The sequence below is a fragment of the Poecile atricapillus genome, chromosome 6 (assembly GCF_030490865.1).
Source record: "Poecile atricapillus isolate bPoeAtr1 chromosome 6, bPoeAtr1.hap1, whole genome shotgun sequence".
NCBI lineage: Eukaryota > Metazoa > Chordata > Aves > Passeriformes > Paridae > Poecile > Poecile atricapillus.
The window spans coordinates 4,510,332-4,530,564 of record NC_081254.1 but is presented as its reverse complement, the minus strand read 5'-3'; the positions used below and the strand labels follow the sequence as shown (position 1 = coordinate 4,530,564).

The 20,233-nt window shown below is 41.6% G+C and overlaps 1 protein-coding gene across 2 annotated transcripts; it reads right to left on the bottom strand.

Moving 5' to 3' along the window:
• Nucleotides 1-2,910: 2,910 nt before the first annotated feature.
• Nucleotides 2,911-20,145, bottom strand: SUPV3L1 (Suv3 like RNA helicase). Of its 2 annotated transcripts, XM_058841433.1 has the most exons (15): nucleotides 19,859-20,145; nucleotides 15,606-15,683; nucleotides 15,264-15,371; nucleotides 13,578-13,692; nucleotides 12,849-13,017; nucleotides 11,321-11,432; nucleotides 10,960-11,037; nucleotides 9,821-9,912; nucleotides 9,295-9,475; nucleotides 8,783-8,876; nucleotides 7,906-8,125; nucleotides 7,460-7,540; nucleotides 5,780-5,956; nucleotides 4,078-4,226; nucleotides 2,911-3,717 (listed from the first exon to the last, which is right to left on the bottom strand). In XM_058841433.1, exons 1-15 carry the CDS (start codon nucleotides 20,112-20,114, stop codon nucleotides 3,228-3,230), a joined length of 2,400 nt encoding a protein of 799 aa, XP_058697416.1. In that variant the 5' UTR covers nucleotides 20,115-20,145; the 3' UTR covers nucleotides 2,911-3,227. The 2 variants fall into 2 exon arrangements, with proteins under 2 accessions (XP_058697416.1, XP_058697418.1); XM_058841435.1 differs by lacking the exons at nucleotides 13,578-13,692; nucleotides 19,859-20,145.
• Nucleotides 20,146-20,233: the final 88 nt, after the last annotated feature.

Genomic DNA, 20,233 nt, shown 5'->3' with positions numbered 1-20,233 from the left:
TGGAACAGGGTCTCAAAGATCTGAATGTTCCTAAACTGGCAGCAGGCTCTGTGAAATACCTGACGTGTCAGAATCACTGCGTAACTTGTTCTCTCACCCCGGGTGCATCCCAGCTTCCGGCAGGCTGTTGTGCAAGAAAAGACAAGACATTATCTCATTTCCACACAGACAGCAGTTCACTGTACCAAGTGCCCAACACCCAAAAGTGTGACAGCTATTTTGTACATATCCTGCCCAGGACAGGAGAACCAGTCCAGGCCCAACTGAACAAATCAGCTCCAACTGCATGCAGCTTGGAAGCTTGAGGAGATGTTGTTTTTCCCTTTTTTTAGAGCTGTACCCAATAAAAGTTATTCACAAACCTTTCCACCCTGCTTTGCAAGGGCCAACAAGACTTTAAAATTGTAATGCCCCCCTCTCTACTTTCTTCTCCTGCAGCTCTGCCTCCAAACCCCATCTCACAACGGAGAATCCTGAAGAGTCTGGTGCTCATCTGCCTCCCACAGCCTTGCAGTCAAAGGTCTGCTGAGAAAAAGAGCTCAGCTACAGTGGGGAAACTCACAAAAAAGTCGAGTACATGAGCTAAACGTGCCCTTGTTACCTCCAGAAAGAGATACCATAGCAATAAGCATTTTATTGTGAGAAACTCCTCTTTTTTTGGTGAGGTGTAACAGGCAGTAGCAATGCTGGCTGCTACATTTGGTACCCAGGTTAAAAAGGAGACAGTGGACAAAGCTACTAGCAATTCATCAGGGGAAATCCTTCTTTTTTATAGTTTATGATTCCAAGACCAACCCCTAGAACACATTCCCCCTTCTCTGCAGTAGCAGCAGGTTCATTCCCCATTATACTCCCATAAGTTCATCAAGGCTCAGGAGAGAAAGGGGTCCCCATATTCATTCTTCCTGCATATGCCACTCTTAGTGCAACATCAGCATATAATGTAAGGCAGAACACCTGACAGGACTGATGGGAAAAATCAGAAGAGATGGAAATAGCACAGACAGAACAGAGCATGCTGGGCTTAAAAGAAAGAAGGACTTTACCAAGCAGTGCTGTTACAATCAGCATTTTGCATCTGAAGGACAGCAAATAAACAATTAATGAATAAACTTCCAAACATCTCTAATTTCAATGCCTGAAATTAATATGGAAATCTGAACACCTGACACAGTTTTGCAAACGTGGCTCCCAGATCAAGCGTACAGCATTGTTGTTGCTTAAAAATAAAGCTTCAGCTCAGCCCCACAAGGCAGGTTAAAAATGGGTAGTTGGGGTAACTCTGCACCACACCAGCCCAGATTGTGCCACATGGGACCAATTTGGCAGCCATTCCAATGGGAGTCAATGACAGCCACACCATTAGCTCAGAAGAAAAGAAAACTTTCATAAAGTCAGCCTGGAAACGCCTGAATAAACTTCAGAGCTTCTAAAAGTTACTATGGAGTCACTATGGAAACAAGCAGTGAGTTAAGCAAAGTGCTAATCTCAGCAAAATACAAAAAAGAATGCTTATAGTCATTTAGCTTCTTTATTGCAAGGCTTGGTGCTGAAACACAAGGCTGGTTTATACCCTGAAGTCCCAGACACTCTTTCCTTGCTCAAAAATATATGCTAGTACTCAGCTTACTGTATGATTAAAGGATAAATTCAACCTAACAGAAGCAAAGTGCAGTATCAGTGTGGGTCTCACACACACTGGGCAGGGAAAACCAGAGTTGTCCATGGTGGACAGCCAGGGTTGGTTTCAAACAGTGGTTTGTGGATCCACCCTGGATCTGGGGGAAGTGCAGTCCCAGGGGTAAGAGGGACAATGCATGTGGTCAAAATGTGCCTGCAGGCTTGAGCAACTCCTGCTTCCCCTTCCAGTGAGTGCCAAGGAGGCAACTGATACCACTCCATCACACAGCCCACCTCACACAAGCTGTGTGATAGCAGCCAATGCAACACATTTGTAAGGGTTAATGGAAGCTTGCACTGTGCAAGTGGTGCTGCTGTTCAACAGCAGGACTCCAGGAAAGCAAAGCTGAACTACTCATCTGCAAAGCAGAAAATCCACAACATTCACATGGCCACTGCCACACACATAGGGCTGCTTGGTTTTTCTTGGAGCAGGAAAAAAAGATGTGGCTTTGCAGGGGAAGGACCTAAAACTTTCTCTTCCCACCAGTATTGTACTGAAACCAGCAGGAGATCATGTGGACTAGAAACACACACTGCTTGCTTTTCAGTAAAGAATGAGGAAAGAGTACATGAACTACACTGAAAACAGCTGTAAAAACATTGTTCAAACTGCTGCAGATTTCTTTCTGAACAGCAGCATAAAGGAATGATACCAGGAGAAAGTAAAGGGGATTCAGAGCAAACTTTCAGCCTGCAGAGAAACACAGCTGATCACTTCAGGAAGTCAGGCATTTGATAGTCAAACTCCAGCTGGATTTTAAAGGTTTCCCAACATTAACACAAGGAGGACCTGTGCACTTGTACACAGCCAATCCCAGATACATGGCAAGGGCAGCCCAGCAACATGTACAAGTGCTGAAACCCATTTCTGTAAATACACAGCAGTTTCAGCATCTGATTCTTTCCTCTCTCCAGTATCCATACTGGGAGCTCAAAAGCATACCTTAAAGCTGCTCACATGAAAACCAAATCACACAGCATCATAGTTACCCCTCAGATTCCAGAACTGAAATTCACTCCAAAATTGTTGCAGCCAGAATTCCACCACTCCTGATATATTACCACAAATGCTTTTCACCTCCTTCCACATTTTCACAGGACACAATGGTTAGAGGCACATGACTTCTATCACCATTCTGAGCCAATTTTGTTCCAGGCTGTTCATTACCTGTTTGTGGTCTCTTAAACTCTGCCCTTTGAGAAGGGGTGGAATGAGTAGCTAATTCATTACCAGTGGAATATCTGACATTTATTGATGAGAGGATATCTTGCAAGAAGACACCAAGTTCAAATTTTCACACAGCAGTAAATCATACACTTATGCTGAACACCATGATTGAAAGAGTGTACAGCTGAGTGGTAAAAACAAACATATTGGCCTCTGAGCTTTTAAGAGTTCATTTCTCTGAGTGCTTCATATTACTGGTCACAGGACAAGGGAAAACAACAAGGAGCTGCAGCAGTGTAAACATGAAATGCCAAAGAAGTTATTAAAATAATATTTTATTTTATGAATAAAAACTAAACAGAATTAGGACGTGGTTCTATTTTCTCTTTTTCCTCGTTTCCTTTGAACTATGCTGATCATCTCTTTTTGAACCAAAGCCATATCTACCATTCCTGTGCTGATCCTGCCACTCACTCTCCAGCTGTCTCAGCATTTCCTGTGTCAGAAGTCCCTCCCGCAGCAATCTGTTGGCAAGAGATCCACGTCCGTAGCTTTTCAGATCCTCCTGCCTGCTACCAAGCCGAGAGGACCTCAAATTCTTCACTCTTTTCAGTCCTGCAGCTTCCACTGCAATGGACAGTGCCTCTGTGGAGGCTGCACCGTGATGGTCTGAAACCACCCTGGCATCCTTCTGAGTCCTTGACAGAGGAAAGTCTTCTGACACTACTTCAGTTGTGCCAGGAGCAGACTGGGATGCTCGGATCAGCTTTGTGATGTTGCAGACACCAATTTGTATAATGTCATCCAGTTTTTTCTGAATATCCCTGACAAGGACAGCATCAGGGAACATATCCATGAAGCGGTAACTGGAGAGAGGAAAAAGAACACACAATCAAACCTTCTCACTGGGACAAAAACAGAATATATACTAAATAAAAAGAGTGTTTATTACATGTTGCATGGGAAGGTGACCATATTTTAATTTGCATTTCAGCTGCACCAGTCCAGGATCACCTCTTTTCTACCTTTCTCTTTCTGTCAGTCACAAACTGCTGTCTGCAGAACTCACTCCCTCAACATTGCATTTGTCAAGATCCTCTAAAAGGCCAAAGGAGCCCATCCTGCACCACATACATATGGGCTTGAAGACACTGCACTTCTAGGACTGTAAGTCATACATAATAGGGGGAAAAAACCCAACCCATTCTCAAGCACAAAGACAATACCTTAGCCACAGATAGAGGTCAAAAACATCATGCACAGCTTCAAGGTGTACAAGTTCCTTGATGTTTTTTGGAGCAGCTAAGGGCCACTTGGTGTGGCGGCAGAGCCAGTCAAATGTCAGAGGCTCATTTCTACTGAACTGTCGTGCAAACTGAAAAACAAACAGATTTTCCTCAGTTAGGAGAGAAGAAATCCCCAAAGAGTTAAATTCCCCAGAGTCTGCATACATAGAATACTCTGTAAAATACCTGCTTTGTTTTACACAACCCAAATGCCACACATTCTTTTACTTAATTACTCAACACAGGAGTCACCTCTCCTTTCCAGGGCCTCATTAACACAATTTGTCCATGGGCCATGCACAGAGTTAAGCAACAAAAGCACAGAGCTATCCAGAAAAGCATAACACTGCAGGCATTTGGTTTCACCTAGCAAAGCAGATGGACTTTGTGTCTTTTTAAATCCTTCTCCTCCTCCTCTTTGGTTAATTATCTTGTTTCAGGGTTGCCAGCATTTAGAATATTACATGCATTCCCTGGTTTAGGAAACACACTACCCACAATCCAAACAGATTAATCTGCACTAGAAATCCCCTCTTCTGAAACCCAGACACTTCAGCTCCTCAACTAACAGAAAAACAAGTCACGTAAGATTTAAATCTAAAATTTTCAAGAGTACTGATGACTTAGAATAACTGTTTCCTATTTAGCTGATACTAAAGTGGGTTTTCTTGGCCAAGGAATGGGGCTTCAATTCACACAAGCATTCACAACAGCTTACCTCCTTCTAACACCACATTGTGCCCCTCTGCACCTTCACTACTTGGAATCCAAAAGCTCAGCATTTTCCTAATGAGGCACTTTTTTCAACTCTTTAATCAGTCACACATTTTTTGAAGATTATTAGGCATTTTTGAAAAGCAGGTTCTAACATTTGTGACATGAGGGCACCACATCAGTTTCATTTTTATAGTAATTCATTGTAAAAGTTGAATGTAGTCTTTAAAAAGGGAACAAGGGCAATACTGTCTAACAAAGGAACAGTCTCAAGTGACATTATTATTAAACCTGAAAAATCAGCTGACTACAGATTCCTCAAAATAATCACTCTGGGGGCCCAGCAAAAAAACAATTCATCCAGGCCTGAAACATAAAGTGACATAATTCTGAGAGCAACTTACAGCTCTGTGTTTTCTGAGGTTTAAATTCTATGCAACTGTATTATAGCATCAGCAATCACCCTTAATTCCACATTCTCTTCTTCTGTTGACAAGCTATCAGCTCAAAGGAACTTGGTTTTTAATGACTGCTTTTAGGAACACTGCAGTGCAAAGCTTAACAGTGCACAAGAGACTGGGGAACACAACTCACATCTCCCCCAGAGTTCAGAGCTGACATACAAGGAGAAGCAGCAAAATTTTCAGAGGCAAACAGCAGAGAAGCTACCCAAACTTTAATTTACATCATGAGAACAAGTTCTCAGAAGTTAAAAGCTTTGGTCAGTAAAAATGGTGAAGAATTCAATTAGGAAAAAATACACGTCCACCTATTTTATGTATCTTATACTACCTGTGAGCACTTTAAGAATGCTCTCAAATGATCTGATGGCAAAACCCACACAAACACATCACCTAAATCCAGTCCCAGTGCACCAAGACCTACTTGGTCCATTATAAACACCACATTTTTTGAGGGAATAACTGACCTTCAACAAAGTGGTACACACAAAAGGCTCTTTTCTGTTCAAGGGTGCAGTGCAGAAGACATATCGTGATCGCAGATTTAGTGGAATGTGCTGAATCATATCTGCTAGAAATTTAAAGTCATCAATATTGCAGACAAAGTACATCCCATCGACCTGTGAGAGGCTCACAAAAATATCCTGTGAAAATGAAACCAAATATAGGAATGTTATTACAGGAGAGGGATGTTAAACTTTGTCTTACCAAAAAAAAAATTATTTAGAGTTTGACAGACTAGCTATACTGAAAGAACAATTAAAAACCATTTGATTTGACCACAGTAATAAAAAAGTGGGCAAGGGAGTTCCCCCTGCTCTTTTAGCAGAATTTGCATTAAATTCTCCAACACAGGATCAGAGAAGAGACATAACACACCATACTTCATTTAAACACTTTCAGTCAGTCTCCTAAATAACAAAGTTCTGGAATGGAACGTTTTAGTTACAAAGAACACCATCACAGGAACCAGCTAACCACTATGTTTAGAAATAAAATTCTCCAGGTTTGTCACTTAGCATGACCCAAAAAGCTAACTTTACAGCATACAATTCAATAATTGAGGCATTTTTAGCTCAGTGTCAGGATCAGATCTATTTTAGGACGAATAAAAACCACAAGCTAAATACAGTATTCCAAAAGAGGAGTTCAAAGAAAACATAAGATACTTAAGGTTTGGAGAAATGGAAGATGCAGTGCACCCTGCAGGAGAAATTTTATGGGCCCCCAAAATTATTTCTCTAATGTAAACCTTTGAAATCTTTTTAAAAAGCATCTTTAAAGAAACACTGAGCTTTTTAATTAGGTATGTGACTGAATATTTAAGAGATCAAAATCAACACAAGGTTTTTATCTTGATACTACTATGCTAGCCCAGAAATCGCTTATTTAAAAATTTTAAACATGTATTGTTACCCTACCAGTCTTCCAGGAAGTCTCCAGGTATAATCTTTTATTTCAAGGTTAGAAATATACATTTTGCTACATAACAGCACAACAGCAGGAACAATAATGCATATTTAAAACCATGAAAGCTGCCAAGGATTTATCAGTTTACTAAAAGCTGTGATAACGTTTTTTTCAGTACAGTATTGGAATATTAATTTATACTTTATAATGTTTAGGTACATCCAAAAGAACTAGTATCTGTCTAAAGAGGAGATCAAATTGATCCCACAAAATCAGTTTTCTAGAAGTTACAAACACAGTGTTTTACCACAAAATCCACAGAAAGAGGGAAAAAAAAATCAGGTAGCTTTCAGATATGTGGAAATCTGACATGACCAGTTTCCCAAGAATTTTCAAATAATTTATCTAAATTTAGATCACTAATACCTTCAGCCTCAGACCAAAATGTCTACATTTAAAAATCAGAAAAGCTGGAATGAAAAAGCTGCTGCACAGTTTTAAACACGTGTAAAAATTACTGACATGTTCCAACAGCTTTCAAATTTACTGTAGCACAGAAAAGTTAAACATCCTAAACCTATCTGCAGACACTTGTGTGGCAGAGAGAAGAATCCAATTGATAAAAAAGTACATGCAGGGCTGTCAGTCAGGTCTCCCAAGGGCAGGTTTGTACAAAGCAGTGACTATTAGTGATACTTCATTTTTAAAGCAGAAGCTAATATTTTGATCATTCTTACAATTAAGTTGGATAGAGTGGCATCAGGAAGATGATAAGCGAACATTTCTATCTGCTCAGGAGTAGGATGTAGGCCAGCTGCCTAAATGGAAAATAAACAAAAAAAAAAACTTCCATTAATTCTCAGTATTGTTTTGAAGTTAATGCACCAGAAACAACATATTGAAAGACAAAATGCAAGGAACCAAAGCATCCTGAAGACTCCAGTTTATTTAGCACACTTAGCTGAAACTTAAGAACTTTTAATTCTCAGAAGAGCAGATTCAACATAAAAGCAACACTGCAAGTCTCCAAATGGGATGTATATCCCATTTGGGATATCCAACGCCACTCTGGCACAACACAACCCATTTCTATTTACTAAATTGCAATCAGACAGAAGGAAAAATAATTTGGGATCAGAATATCATAAGCCAGTCCTGTATAAACTGGTAGTGAGGCTCTCACCTTGACAGGGGGCACAGCCTCGCTCAGAATTTCCTTCAGCTGCACGAGGTCCTCGCGATGCATTGTGGTGACTTCTCCCTGTTTGAAGGAGGAGCCGAAACGCCCGGCCCTGCCCGCGATCTGCAGAGCCTGGGAGGTGGTAATGGTGTCTATTTCCTTCTCTCCCTTCTCATTGACAGTTGGCTTTACTATGGAGTTAAAAATTATTCTTCTTATACACCTGAAATATTTAAACAAACACAAAGATGAATCCTTTTTTTTGCAAATTACCACCAATATGAAGAATTAAAGCATCTGCTTTTTTATCAGCTTTTTCTCCTCTATAAATTAGGATATCAGAGATATTACTTATGGACACAGCACATTCTAAAGAGCAGGAGAAGGCTACTGACTAGTTGCAGGAGAATCATCACCCCTGTACACATCAATCATGCCCTAATGGCCTCCCAAATCCATTCACCACCACCTGCCTCAGTAGTTTGTAGCGATGTGACTGCACGTCCTTCACCAATAAAATACATCTCACACTGGGCTGAACTTGCTCTGTACTTCAGAAATGCAAGAGAATGATAACTCTGACAACCTAGAACATTTGATTCCAGTTGATCCAGCAGGTCCTGTCATCCACAGCCAACTATCACACTGAATTAGACCAAGGGAAGCATTTAGTTCTTGGAATCAGTTTTAAAATTAAAGCTTAGTTCTGCCTAACCAAATTGATCACTACTTGAAAATTGAAATGTATGTACTGTGTTATCTAGACACAGCAGATAATTAGATTAATTAACCAGACTGGGGAGATAAAAAGCAAGGAAATTAATGTGGCCATCACACCCAAAGGAAAACAAAAGTACCATAACCTGCTTCAAGTACTTACAGATTGAGTCCCATTCCAATTGCATCTGTAGCAACTAAAATTTTGCATGGATCATCAGGATCATTGAATTTCTTTGCCTGTTCAAGCTTTGTTCCTAAAACAGAATGACAGAACACTTCACATAGCAAACTTCATACAAAATAAAGACCATGCATCACTAAGTCCAGTGTCATTATAATAGGCTGAGGAAAAAAAGAAATAAATTGGTATTTGATTGCTATTTGGCTGCAGATGGGGGCAGGAGGGATTTAAATCATTCCCAGAGCTGTGGATAGACCTCATTTAATTATATCTATCTGAAGATCAAAATTAAGTACATAATAAAGGTCTAATCCCAAGATTAAAACACCAGCCCAATGAAAGCTGATTACTTTCTCTATATAGAGAAGCAAAATTAGGAAACTTGCACTGCTTTATTTTGAAATAAAGAAAGCAGCACATGGGGGTTTTCTCCTAAGAAAAGCAGCAAGAAACAGAACATTCCCTTAACAATAAAAGCAAGAGTGCTTTACCTGGTGGCAGACTGCCATATATGACAGCACATTCTAATCCTCTGGCTTCAATCTGCCGGCTGACAGAGTAAATGTCATTCTTACTGAAACAGACAATGCAGTCCCCAGGACGGAGGTTATCCAAGGACTCTAAGGCATAATCCAGCACAGTCAGAGGAGTCAGTCTCTTGTAGTTTCGGACCTAGAATTAAAGTTGTCAAAGATTTTAAACTCAAATTCCATCATATTGAGACTAACTATCAACACATCCTGTAAAGTCAGCAAACTCAAGAGGACCATGCCCTCCTGGAACATCAGAACTGTAGAAATCCATGAACAGCTGTACCAGCTGCAGCATTCCCTGAAGGGAATTCATCAAACCACTTCTCTTCTTTCAGAAAAACAGTACCACTATTTAAAAAGAGGAAGAAAAAGCTTTGCAACATCTTTGCTTTACAGAAATTGAGCAGTGATATCCCCCAAAAGGACCCCACATTTTTTTCCCTTGAACCTGATGTTCTGTTCATAGCTTCTCAGAATTACTTACTTCAACTTCCTCCCCTGTAGTGTACATGAGCTCTGTCACCAAGTCAATAGCAGCAGGTTCTCCACAAACATGGATTTCTTCTGCACAGAGGCCTGAACAAGGTCCAGTGAAATAAAAAGCAAAATGTTACTTATTTATATACAACAGTAGCTTTAGCTGGCTCTTAAGGTATCCAAAAATTGTATTTTTGTTGTTAAACACAAAGAAGACTGTATTTCACCTCCTTCAATGACCCAAACCTACACCTGAAGCCTCTCTTACATACACTATTTTCCTAGAGATGCTCTCGATCTCTTACCAGCAGCTGATATTGACAATTTATTAGTGTGATAATCAGAGCAGCCAATATCTCACTGTACCCTCTCAGCCAAAATAAGAGGTACTCTCAGCCACAAACAGAGCAAAGGTTTAAGTTTGTTTTATTTACTACCCATGTTTTGCCAACTCCTAAATCAAACTGAGGAGCTTTGTTTTCTGCATGAATTCACCTCACAGTCAGAACAGAAAAGGGAAAAACAGCAAGTACAGCAAGTGTGACAAATTTGCTGAACTTAGAATCAAAGGCAACAAAAGGGAGGGTCAAGAGGGAATCAGATTCCCAATTTGTGTTCTAAATACGAGGAAATATGTTTCAAAAATTCCTTTAGAAAAATTCTAAAATTATAAAAATAAGCACTCTTCTAAGAAGATAACAGATTGATGCAGCTCTATAAATGAGCCATTTGAAATCAACACTATAAAATATTTAAAGTTATCATTATTTAGCAGAATCTCTACAAAAGTAGTCTCTTGAAAACTGGTGTTTTAATTGAATGGAAAAGTGTAACTCTTGGAAACAGTCAATGTAAAAGGACAATGTAGTAAAGACTCCCTATTACCAAGGAAGGAAAAATAAAAGAGGCATCTGAACAAAATTTTAAAAACCCGTTTGTTAAGTAAAACACAACAGGTAGACATGTCCTGTCCACCTGACATGCAGACAAATCCTTTGAGGCAAAGTATCTCTTTAACTTGCTGTGAGGAGACAAAAATACTTTTATTTTGCATCACATAATATAACCACTAATGACTATACTGATTGCTAAGCTTGAGTTTCATGTGCCATTAAGCTAATTCATTGCCAACATAAACGTGCTTACCTAGAAGGGCTCTTGTCCAAGCCCAGCCTCTGGCAGGATCTCTGATCATCTGAATTTCATCAATCACAGCAACTTCATCTTAAAACAAAAGAAAGAAACATATGATGTACCAAGGAAGAGCATCTAGAACAGCATACAAGACATGAAGGAAAACTGAAAGAACTCATGGGATTCCTAAAAAAGGTTGCTGGAACAAAGCTAACCCTCTATCACCAAAAAGCTATTCTGAGATGATCCTGGTTTCTTGAACTGCTCTATCATAGTTCAGGAATTGTTCAAATAAGAGTGAAAAAGAAGAGCTCCAAGCAATAACACACAAAAGGATACCACAGCTAGGACAAAAACAATTATGTGTACTTACAAGGTGTATTGGTGCTGCACATTTCAATGGTACAAGCAACATGAGGAGCCTGTCTGGCATCTTCATTGGCAAACACACGCTCTTCTCCTGTCACCAGGTCACATGGCACATTCTAAAGGCATTCAGAAATCTCAGGTTAAGTTTCTTGAACACAAAAGAATCCCCTTTCCAAAGAGGACAAAAACAGCTTCTTACAGTAGTTTCTAGGACAGTATGATAGAAGCTATCAAGAAATAACTACTCAGCCTTGAGAGACTTGTGTCTTGTATTTAAGTCCTATCAGAGTGAAGGTTTAATGAAGAGGTGGCATCTGTAATTAGATGCCTTCCCCTACTCATGCAGGAGGTTACATCTTCCCCATAGCATTTCAGAGCTGTTACATCTGCCACTAAAGAAGCGTTAGAAGAGTGCAAGGGACTCATAAAGCAAAGCCCAGCAGTGAAGGAGCCCTGCAAGCTCCAGCCCAATCCAGCTCCTTTGGCAATTGCCCTGCCTCATCTGCTGCCTTGTACTCACACAGCAAGAGCTCATGAGGATCAGCTGAGAGAGACAGCTAAAGCCACCACCCTGCCAGCCCTACACTCCTTGGTGCTCCATCCATACCTACAGCCACCTGCAGAGCCCTGCTGGAAGCCCTAGGGCCTAAAAATGATCCAGGAGCCAACAACTGAAAAGTTCTCAAAGACACTAAACACATGGAAGAAAAGTTCAGTAACCATTAGCAAGGAACATCACTGCATGGTGATCACAGTCACTCTGTAAATACATGGGGTACATTACAGCTATCTCCTAGGACAAGCCAATCTTTCTGATGTGTTGCTGGGACAGACTGGTAACAGGAGTTACAAATTCTACATCAAAAAATGAGAAATCTCAACATTGCTACTGTACACACACACTGTGCTGTGTTAACATGTGATATGGAGCTCTAGTGCTTCAGAACTGGTCTGGCTCTCTGCAGCTGAAAACACACTGGTGAGGAGCCTCCAAAAATATGCCAGAAGCAATATAAAACACTAATGAGAATTTCCCCTAGGGACCTGAAATACAGCTCTTCAACTCAATACTTCTGAATCTGTGGAATTTTTCAAGGTGAAGTGAAATATATTTGTAGAGTGAAGCAGAAGGTTGAGGGGAGTTAAGCAAGGGTAATTCTTTGTGTACAAGCTATAAATAAAGGTCATGGGCAAAAGAAGGCATGATCCCTATGCTGAAAAACCTAATAGTAGAACTTGGCTAACCCAGGGAGCAACAAATTCCAGAAGAACAGAGGCAGGTTACAGGAGTGACTGCATAGCACATGCCCTGGGGACAGCCCAGTTCCACCTGGGGAAATGGTGTTCCATTCTGCTCCTAAAGCAGAAATGCACAACTGATTTCCCATGAGCTGTCACCACTGCAAAGCAAAGGCACCTGCTCAAGCACAGGGCTCCAGGGAGCTCCTGGGGTGACTACAGAACTTTACAGATATGCATTCATGAGACTGTTCCAGTACTAAGGATGTTGGTAAGTAATATGACATACTGACAGCATCATTACTCTTTTGGAAGATCTCATGAGCCAGAAGTTTTAGTGGACCGCAGTATACTCCAGATTTGGCTGACAAAAATCTCTGGATAGCATGGTAAGTTTTTCCACTGTTTGTAGGACCAGCATGGAATATTATCTTTCTCTGAATAGCCCTTGCATCTGGATACCTAAAGCAAAGACAAAAAAAAAAGCAGATCTGTTGAACATTTATCTGGATGCTGATTCAGAAGAAACTAGAAATTAGCTTAAGCATTTATTCATTAATAATTTTAATGTGTATTGAAAGCAGAAATATCAAGCTACTAGAGACAGTATAAAGAGGTTACTGTGTCTTACACATTGATCTTCTAAGTTATACAATGCTTTCAAAGATTCAGAGTGAAATTCATACATTGTGTTCAAAGTAATTCTCATTATTCCTGCAATCCTCTCCTTAAGCTTATCAATATTTTAATGTTTTGATGTGCTACCTCCCAAACAAATTGTTAGAAAACATCTTCCTGGAAAAGCCACACCAACTCAGTGACTTTCATAGCTGAAATAATCTTATTTTATTTTTAATTCATTGTGATGCATCTTGCAAGAAATACAAGAATTCCTGACACAAATGACTGTAAAAACAGAGAAGTAGAACTGAAAATGTAGCATAATTACACTGAAGTCCACAGACTGTGAGATTCTGTGACACTAAGGAAAGAGAACAGTGCAGCCCCTTCAGCACACTGACCAGTTGGGCGGCAGCCTGAGGTCGCTGATCTTGCGCAGATCATCCATGCAGTCCAGCATCGGAAAGATCTGCTTTGCGTGCCTCAGGAAAAATGGAAACAGATCATCCACGTGACCTACAAGAACAAATCCTTTTCAGAAAGCTTGTGTGATTGTCTGAGTGTCTACCTTCACAATAAACTTAGAAAACAATTTTCTATTACTTCCACTTTGCATTTATATAATCCTTTCAACTTCTGGCTCGCTACAAAGTTCAATAATTATTTCAGTGGCAAAAAGGGAAACTAACACAAGTGCATGTGGATGGAAAACAGATGCAGTAATATGAAAAATGCATCTCATTTCAGTATATTCACTCTGCTCAGCCTACTCACCTAAAGAACTTCTAAGTAAAAATGAGAAACTGTGGAAAAGCTGGATGAGAAATAACTTTTCTGTCCTAGGGAAAGGGAAAGATCTTTTCAAGTGCTTTTATGAATAAACAGGGAAAAACAGATTTGCAGCTTCTCTAAGCTACTGAGACTTAGGATACTGGTTCCAAATTCTAAGTTTCCAATCCCTAGGAGAGAAAATAAAAATATTAAAATCAACTCAGAAGAGAAACCCAGATTCATTCTTCTGAATGTTTGTAGAGGAGACATGGGCCTTAAAGGTCTCATTTCAGGCCACGCTCCTACTGTCCAGCTCTCATAGAATTTCAAAGAACAACCTTGATCTAAAACACTGCTATTATCAAACATACAAAATAAGAAACAGCAGTAGTTTGGGGTTTGTTGGAATGTTTTTGTTTTGTTGGGGGGTAGGGGGGATGTTCGATTTTGGGGGAGGTTAACTTGTGAATTATTATTCAATTAATAAAAATTATTGTGGAAATTTTAAAAAACCTGTAATATATTTAATTATCATCTTTGGACAAGCAAAACTCAAAAAAATTCAGTATTTCTGTATATGAGTTAATATACCATAATGCTCATATATAACCAAATCAAGAGCGGAAATGAGAAAATCCTGTGGAACATTTTAGGCACAATAAATAAAACGAGACAATTTCCTAAGATGGCAAACATTTAAAATCTACACAATTACGTTTTAAGACAAAACTAACATCTACTGTAACCTTTAAAATCCCATCATTAAAACACACCCTGTGCAGCTCTAACCCTGGAGAAAGCTGATTCTGCTGCTCCCAGCTGGCATCAGCTCTCAGTGAAGTGCTGTTAATGGCCACACAGGATGCACTACGCAGGCAAACACACCCCTGTGAGTGCCACAGGCAAACACAGCACTGTCACAAAGCTGCCCCTGAAGCCACCAGCCAGGAGAAAGCTCTCCAAGTGCCCCCTAGTGACTACCGGATTTTTAAGAGAAGAATAAACACAACAGCACCGTTTTCATTTCAGCCCTGAACAGATGCTGTACAACAATAGGCTGCTTCTTGCTAACACCTCCACATCCTTCATTTCCACTTCAGAAGAAGTGGAACTTCTTTAGTTTAGGAAGTGGAACTTTTCTTCAGTTCCTTTAAGAGCTGAACATTCCCCTAGGATGGGCACAAATGTTTCTGATAGGGAAGCAGGGATTTTTAATCTCTCTGACAGCATAGTAGAGGGTCCACAGGTATGTAAGTAAACAGGGAAAAAACAAGTAAAAATGCACATTTTATTTTACAAGCACTCCAGATACTTGCCTGCACCACAGCATATATCATTGAGAATAATATGCAAATCAGCACTCACAGAACTGGATTCCATGATATACTTCCTAAAGCTTATAAATGCTTGGTGAAAGAGGCGAGCTGCAAAAAAAACCCAACAAAAAACAGAACAAAATTAATGTGGCCAGGATCAGAAAAGTCTATTTGTAAACTCCCAATGAAACACAAAACAGCTCATTTAAAACTTAGACCTTAATATAAGCTATTAAAAGTAAATATAAAGGTTATTTGAATTCAGTGGCAGAGACAACATGAAGAAGCAGTTGAATTCAAACAGATTTCACATTAAAATATTATAAACTTAAAACATCTTACCATCTAGTCCATTTTCTGCTCCTAGTCTTTGAATTTCTTTTCTTTTGTAGAACTTGTTTAAGTTTTTTAGGACTTCACCTGTAGAAAAAGAATATTTTTTTTTCAGCTTCCTCAAAATTAAGTAACATTCTCCTGGCCCAAAGATTCTGGCCTTAGTCTCCTTAGTCTGAAGAGAGGGAATCTTTCCATGCTGAACAGACTCAAATGGACCCTCCCTAAATCAAATAAAATCAATGAGTGAGATTGGGACTCTCATGGAAAAGGACTGCCATGAATTTGGTGCCAGCATCTCCCCTGGTACTTGACAGGAAACCATAAAGATGGGAATGTGCAGTTACCAAGTCATGGAAAAAACTAATTAATGTTTTGGGGCGGGTTTTTGTTTGCTTTTTATCAGCACCTATCATGAGGTTTTAATATGAAAAGCAAATCTGCTTGAACTACTTGGTGACAGCTTTGAATCAACATCCTGAGGCATGTTCTTCCCTCCACACTGCTTCCAAGACAGACTCTTCAGAAAGATCAGGTAAACCAGACACAGAATTCTTTCTTTCCTCAGGTTAAATAAAAAGCAGGAAGAAAAAGAACAGAGTTTCTTCATACATATCACAAATTACTCAGCTTTCTTTGAACAAAACATCTTATAAACTTATTAATAAACTCTTTCCCTCCCCTAAAGGCAAGTTCAGTGTTGCAACAAAATTGTATTTACTCAAGTACATGCTGATTTTAGTTCATTAAATGTCAGTTAAATGACAGCACAAAAAGATGTGTCCCCTCCCCATCTACAGTAGATCAGAAATTAATGAAAAAAATCTAGCAAATTTCATTAACACCTATTAGTGAGCTTACATTATTCTTAAAACTCAAGCCTGTGAACTCTGCATTCTAGGAGTAATAGCTCACCCCCAGTGCCAGCACAAGTCACTGGACACAACTCTGTCAAGTTCTGCTCTCTGCAACTCACTCAGGACATGAAAAGCTTCCCATGAGATCAACCTTAAACTATTGAAAGTTTGCCTCTCTAAAAAGCTGTAACAGACAGTTCACTTGGCACAATGAAAATCACCAGCTGACAATATGGCAAATTAATATGGCAAATTTAAATGCACATCCCATACCCCGTGCACAGCTACAGGAGTCCCTCAAAGGATTATTAACTCACACTCTGAAATGCTCCCAAAGGCAACAAAGAAGCAAGGAAACCAGCAGGATTACACTCCCTAGGAAGGCATCCACACTCATGTTTAAGGGCCCCGAAATCAAAGACAGACTGGAAAACAGCGCAGCATAAGCAAGCACAGGGCTCAGTGCTCCTGAGAGAGCCCCTAAGAAGCTCTAGCAATTAACACATCATCAGCCACACAGCTACATTCACAGCCCATTGGCCTTACTACAAGATTAAAAGGTCAATGCCAAAACGAGTTTCTATCCAAGGCAACATGACATTGGGACCATGCCACCCCACCAGCAAGGTCACGATCCTTCCCGAGCACAAACACTTGTCCTAACAATAAGGTAAATCAAAACAAAACAAAGCTGGCATTGCAGCCCCTGAGAGTTTATCCAACTGCACATACACACTCGAGACATCTGTGTCCTCTCTCAATCACCACCCTTTTTACCATTCACTCCCGTTTTGAGATTTCCCTGTGTTGACCGTCCTCGTTCTAGAACTGTTTTAGCTCTCACTCCTCAATTACTCTGACTTCTCAGCAGCATTTTTAAGATTCTCTGTAAAAAGGCTACCCAACTGCAGTAAAGCTCAGAAATCATGCAGTTAGTTAGTCTCCAATGTATTCGATTCATTGAGATGTTTCAACCCTGTTTGCAGGAAGACTTTTGAGTCATTTCCCTGTATCTCTGATGACAACACTCCACTGCAGTCAGGCTGTATGCTACCATGGGACAGCTGAACCGTTTTATTTTAGAATTCCTCCCCAACTATTAGACTCCCATTGTTCAGTCCAAGCAATCTGTGCATCTAACAAGCCCCCTGTTCAGGCATCTCCTGCTCCTGCCAATACCTGGTCTTTCCTGACTTGCATTTCCCACAAGAAAAGAACAGCCCCATGGTCCGACATCCAGTGGCAACTGATACAGAAGATACACACACCAAAATTGAAAATTCATCAGCACTCACAGGGACACACCTCCTATGAAGTCGTGAAAAACAGAAGCAGTGAATTAATTCCAGGTCTGCCGTGAAGTTTTTACAAAAGTGGCTTTACAAAAGTAAGCTTCTAAAAAGACCTTTAGTCTTCCTAACACTGTTTGACTAGTGTGAAAACTATAATCACTCTCACTTGAGCAAGTAAAAAGCTAACAAGATGATTCACACTGGAATTATGCTAACAAAGTTTTCTCACAAGCTGTAACCAGAAAGCTCATAAATACACATCTTTCTTTACTGAATCTAGTTCAGTACTTGCACCACACAGGTCACCTGGCTGCTATTCCTTGCCAGTCTCACATGGAAGAACACCAGGCTGTCTAAAGCAGTTAATTTTCACCTGTGAGAGCACACATAATTTTAGCCAACCTGTTCTCTCGCAAAGACCAAACAGAACCTATACTTATTTTCCCAGAGCATTTTAGTTGTTAGTTTTGAAGAAATCCAACATAACTGCTCCTCTGATAACTGAGACAACAGGTAATGTACAAGTAAGAAGCCATCATTCATCTCTGTTGGCACCTGAGGAATGCACTATTCATATAAAGACAAGTCTGACAACACAGATTTTTGCATTACAGCTGCTCAGCATTCTTCATCCTTGACTAGGTTTTTTTAGCTTTCAAGGCCAGATTCTTTTCTCCACAGTTCTGAACAATTAAGATCATTTTCCCATGCTCCTATATTCTGGAGTTAAGATAAATAAGATGTCACCAGAACGCTTAATTACATGACAATATAAAAAAAGATTTCCATTTTCACCTTTAATGCTTTTGGATCAGCAAACCTCAAAAGAATCTTGTCTCTCATTTACCAAATCTTTAAAGATCATGGGGTCATAAGAACACAGAATTGTCTGGGTTGGAAGGGACCTTAAAGACTCATTCCAATCCCCTGCCAGGGGCAGGGACACCTTCCACTATATCTTAGGCTGCTCCAAACCCCATCCAGCCTGGCCTTGGACACTTCCAGAGATGGTGAAGCTACAACTTCTCTGGCAAACTGTGCCATTGCCTCACCAACCTCACAGGGAAGAATTTTTTCCTAATACCCAATCTAAACCTACCCTCTGTCCATTTGAAGCCATTCCCCCTTGTCCTATCCCTTCACCCACTTTTTTATCTAGGCACATTCATACAAAGACAATCTCTCCTTTCTGTAACATCAATATTTGAGGAAACTATGCCTCCACACAGGGCACAGCCACTAGCCCTAGTCAATCACAGAATAGTCTGAGCTGGAAGGCACCCACACGGATCATGTCCTGCACAGCACAGCCCCACGAATCCCAACCCCATGCAGGTGCCATCTCACCCGACTGCCTTTATCCGACTTCACCTTCACGGACACAATTAGCTACACTGGTCAGACACCCCGCAGGGAAGCACCCCTTGCTCTTAAGGGGAAAGGTCTTTCTGACCCCAGGAAAGTACCCGAGAGCAGCAGGATCCAGTTCCCTCAGCCCTCAGGAGGGCTGCAGAATAAATTAAACTGGAAAAGACCTCTATGATCATCGAGTCCAACCTATGACTGAACACTGCCTTGTGCGCCAGAGCAGAGCACTAAGCACCACACGCAGTCTGTCCTTAAACACCTCCAGAGACGGTGACTCCACCACCTCGCTGGGCAGCCCCTTCCAATGCTTAAGCATTGTTGATGTGAAGAAATTTCTCCCAAAGTCCAACCTAAACCTCCTCTGGCACAGCTTGAGGTCGTTTCCTCTTGTCCCGCTACATTGCTTGGAGCAAAGCCCGACCCCCATCTGGCCGCAGCCTCCTGCCACGGAGCTGGAGAGGGAGACAAGGTGTTCCTTGAGCCTCCTCTCCCCCTGGCCGAGCCCCATCACCTCCCTCAATCGCTCCTCATCAGACTTTTGCTCCAGCCCCGTCCCCCAGTTCCATTACCCTTCTCTGGACTAGCTCGAGCTCCTCAACGTCCTTCCTGAGGCGAGCGGCCCAGAGCGCTCCAGGTGTGGCCTCACCAGCCCGCTTCCTGGGCCGGCGGGCAGAGGGCGGACGAGGCCCCACGGTCGGTGCCCGGGGACCGCCCCCCGTCCCCTCAGGGTCCCGCCCGCACTCACCCTTATCGAGGGGCCGCGTAAGCTCGGCGCCTACATCTTCTTCGGCCGCGCCGCCGAGGCCGGGCTTCAGCGGCACGGGCACGAAGAGCGAGGTGTCGGGGGCGCGGGAGGCTCCGCCATCCCCGGAGGAGGCCGACGATGAGAACGGTGCTGAGGAGGCGGCGGGGCGCGCGCGGGGAGCGCCGCCGCCATGTCGGAGCGCGAGCCCCGCGCGCGCCGGGAGCCGCCGCAGCAGCGGCCACGCGCAGCGACTCATCCGCGGACAAGGGCGACGGCGCGTGGCCGGTACGTCATCGCCGCGCGCCCGCCCCGCCCACCCGCGCGTGCGCGGCACCGCCCCCCCCCGCCGGGCGCCCTCAGGGAGAACAGCGCCCC

Excerpts from the sequence above, each read along its gene's own strand:
- SUPV3L1 (XM_058841433.1), bottom strand. The coding sequence starts at position 20,114 with ATGAGTCGCTGCGCGTGGCCGCTGCTGCGGCGGCTCCCGGCGCGCGCG. Across the intron at positions 15,372-15,605 it reads AGCAGAAAATGGACTAGATG|CTCGCCTCTTTCACCAAGCA; the intron begins GTAAGATGTTTT and ends TTTTTTTTGCAG. Across the intron at positions 4,227-5,779 it reads TGTGTACCACTTTGTTGAAG|TTTGCACGACAGTTCAGTAG; the intron begins GTCAGTTATTCC and ends TTTGTTTTTCAG.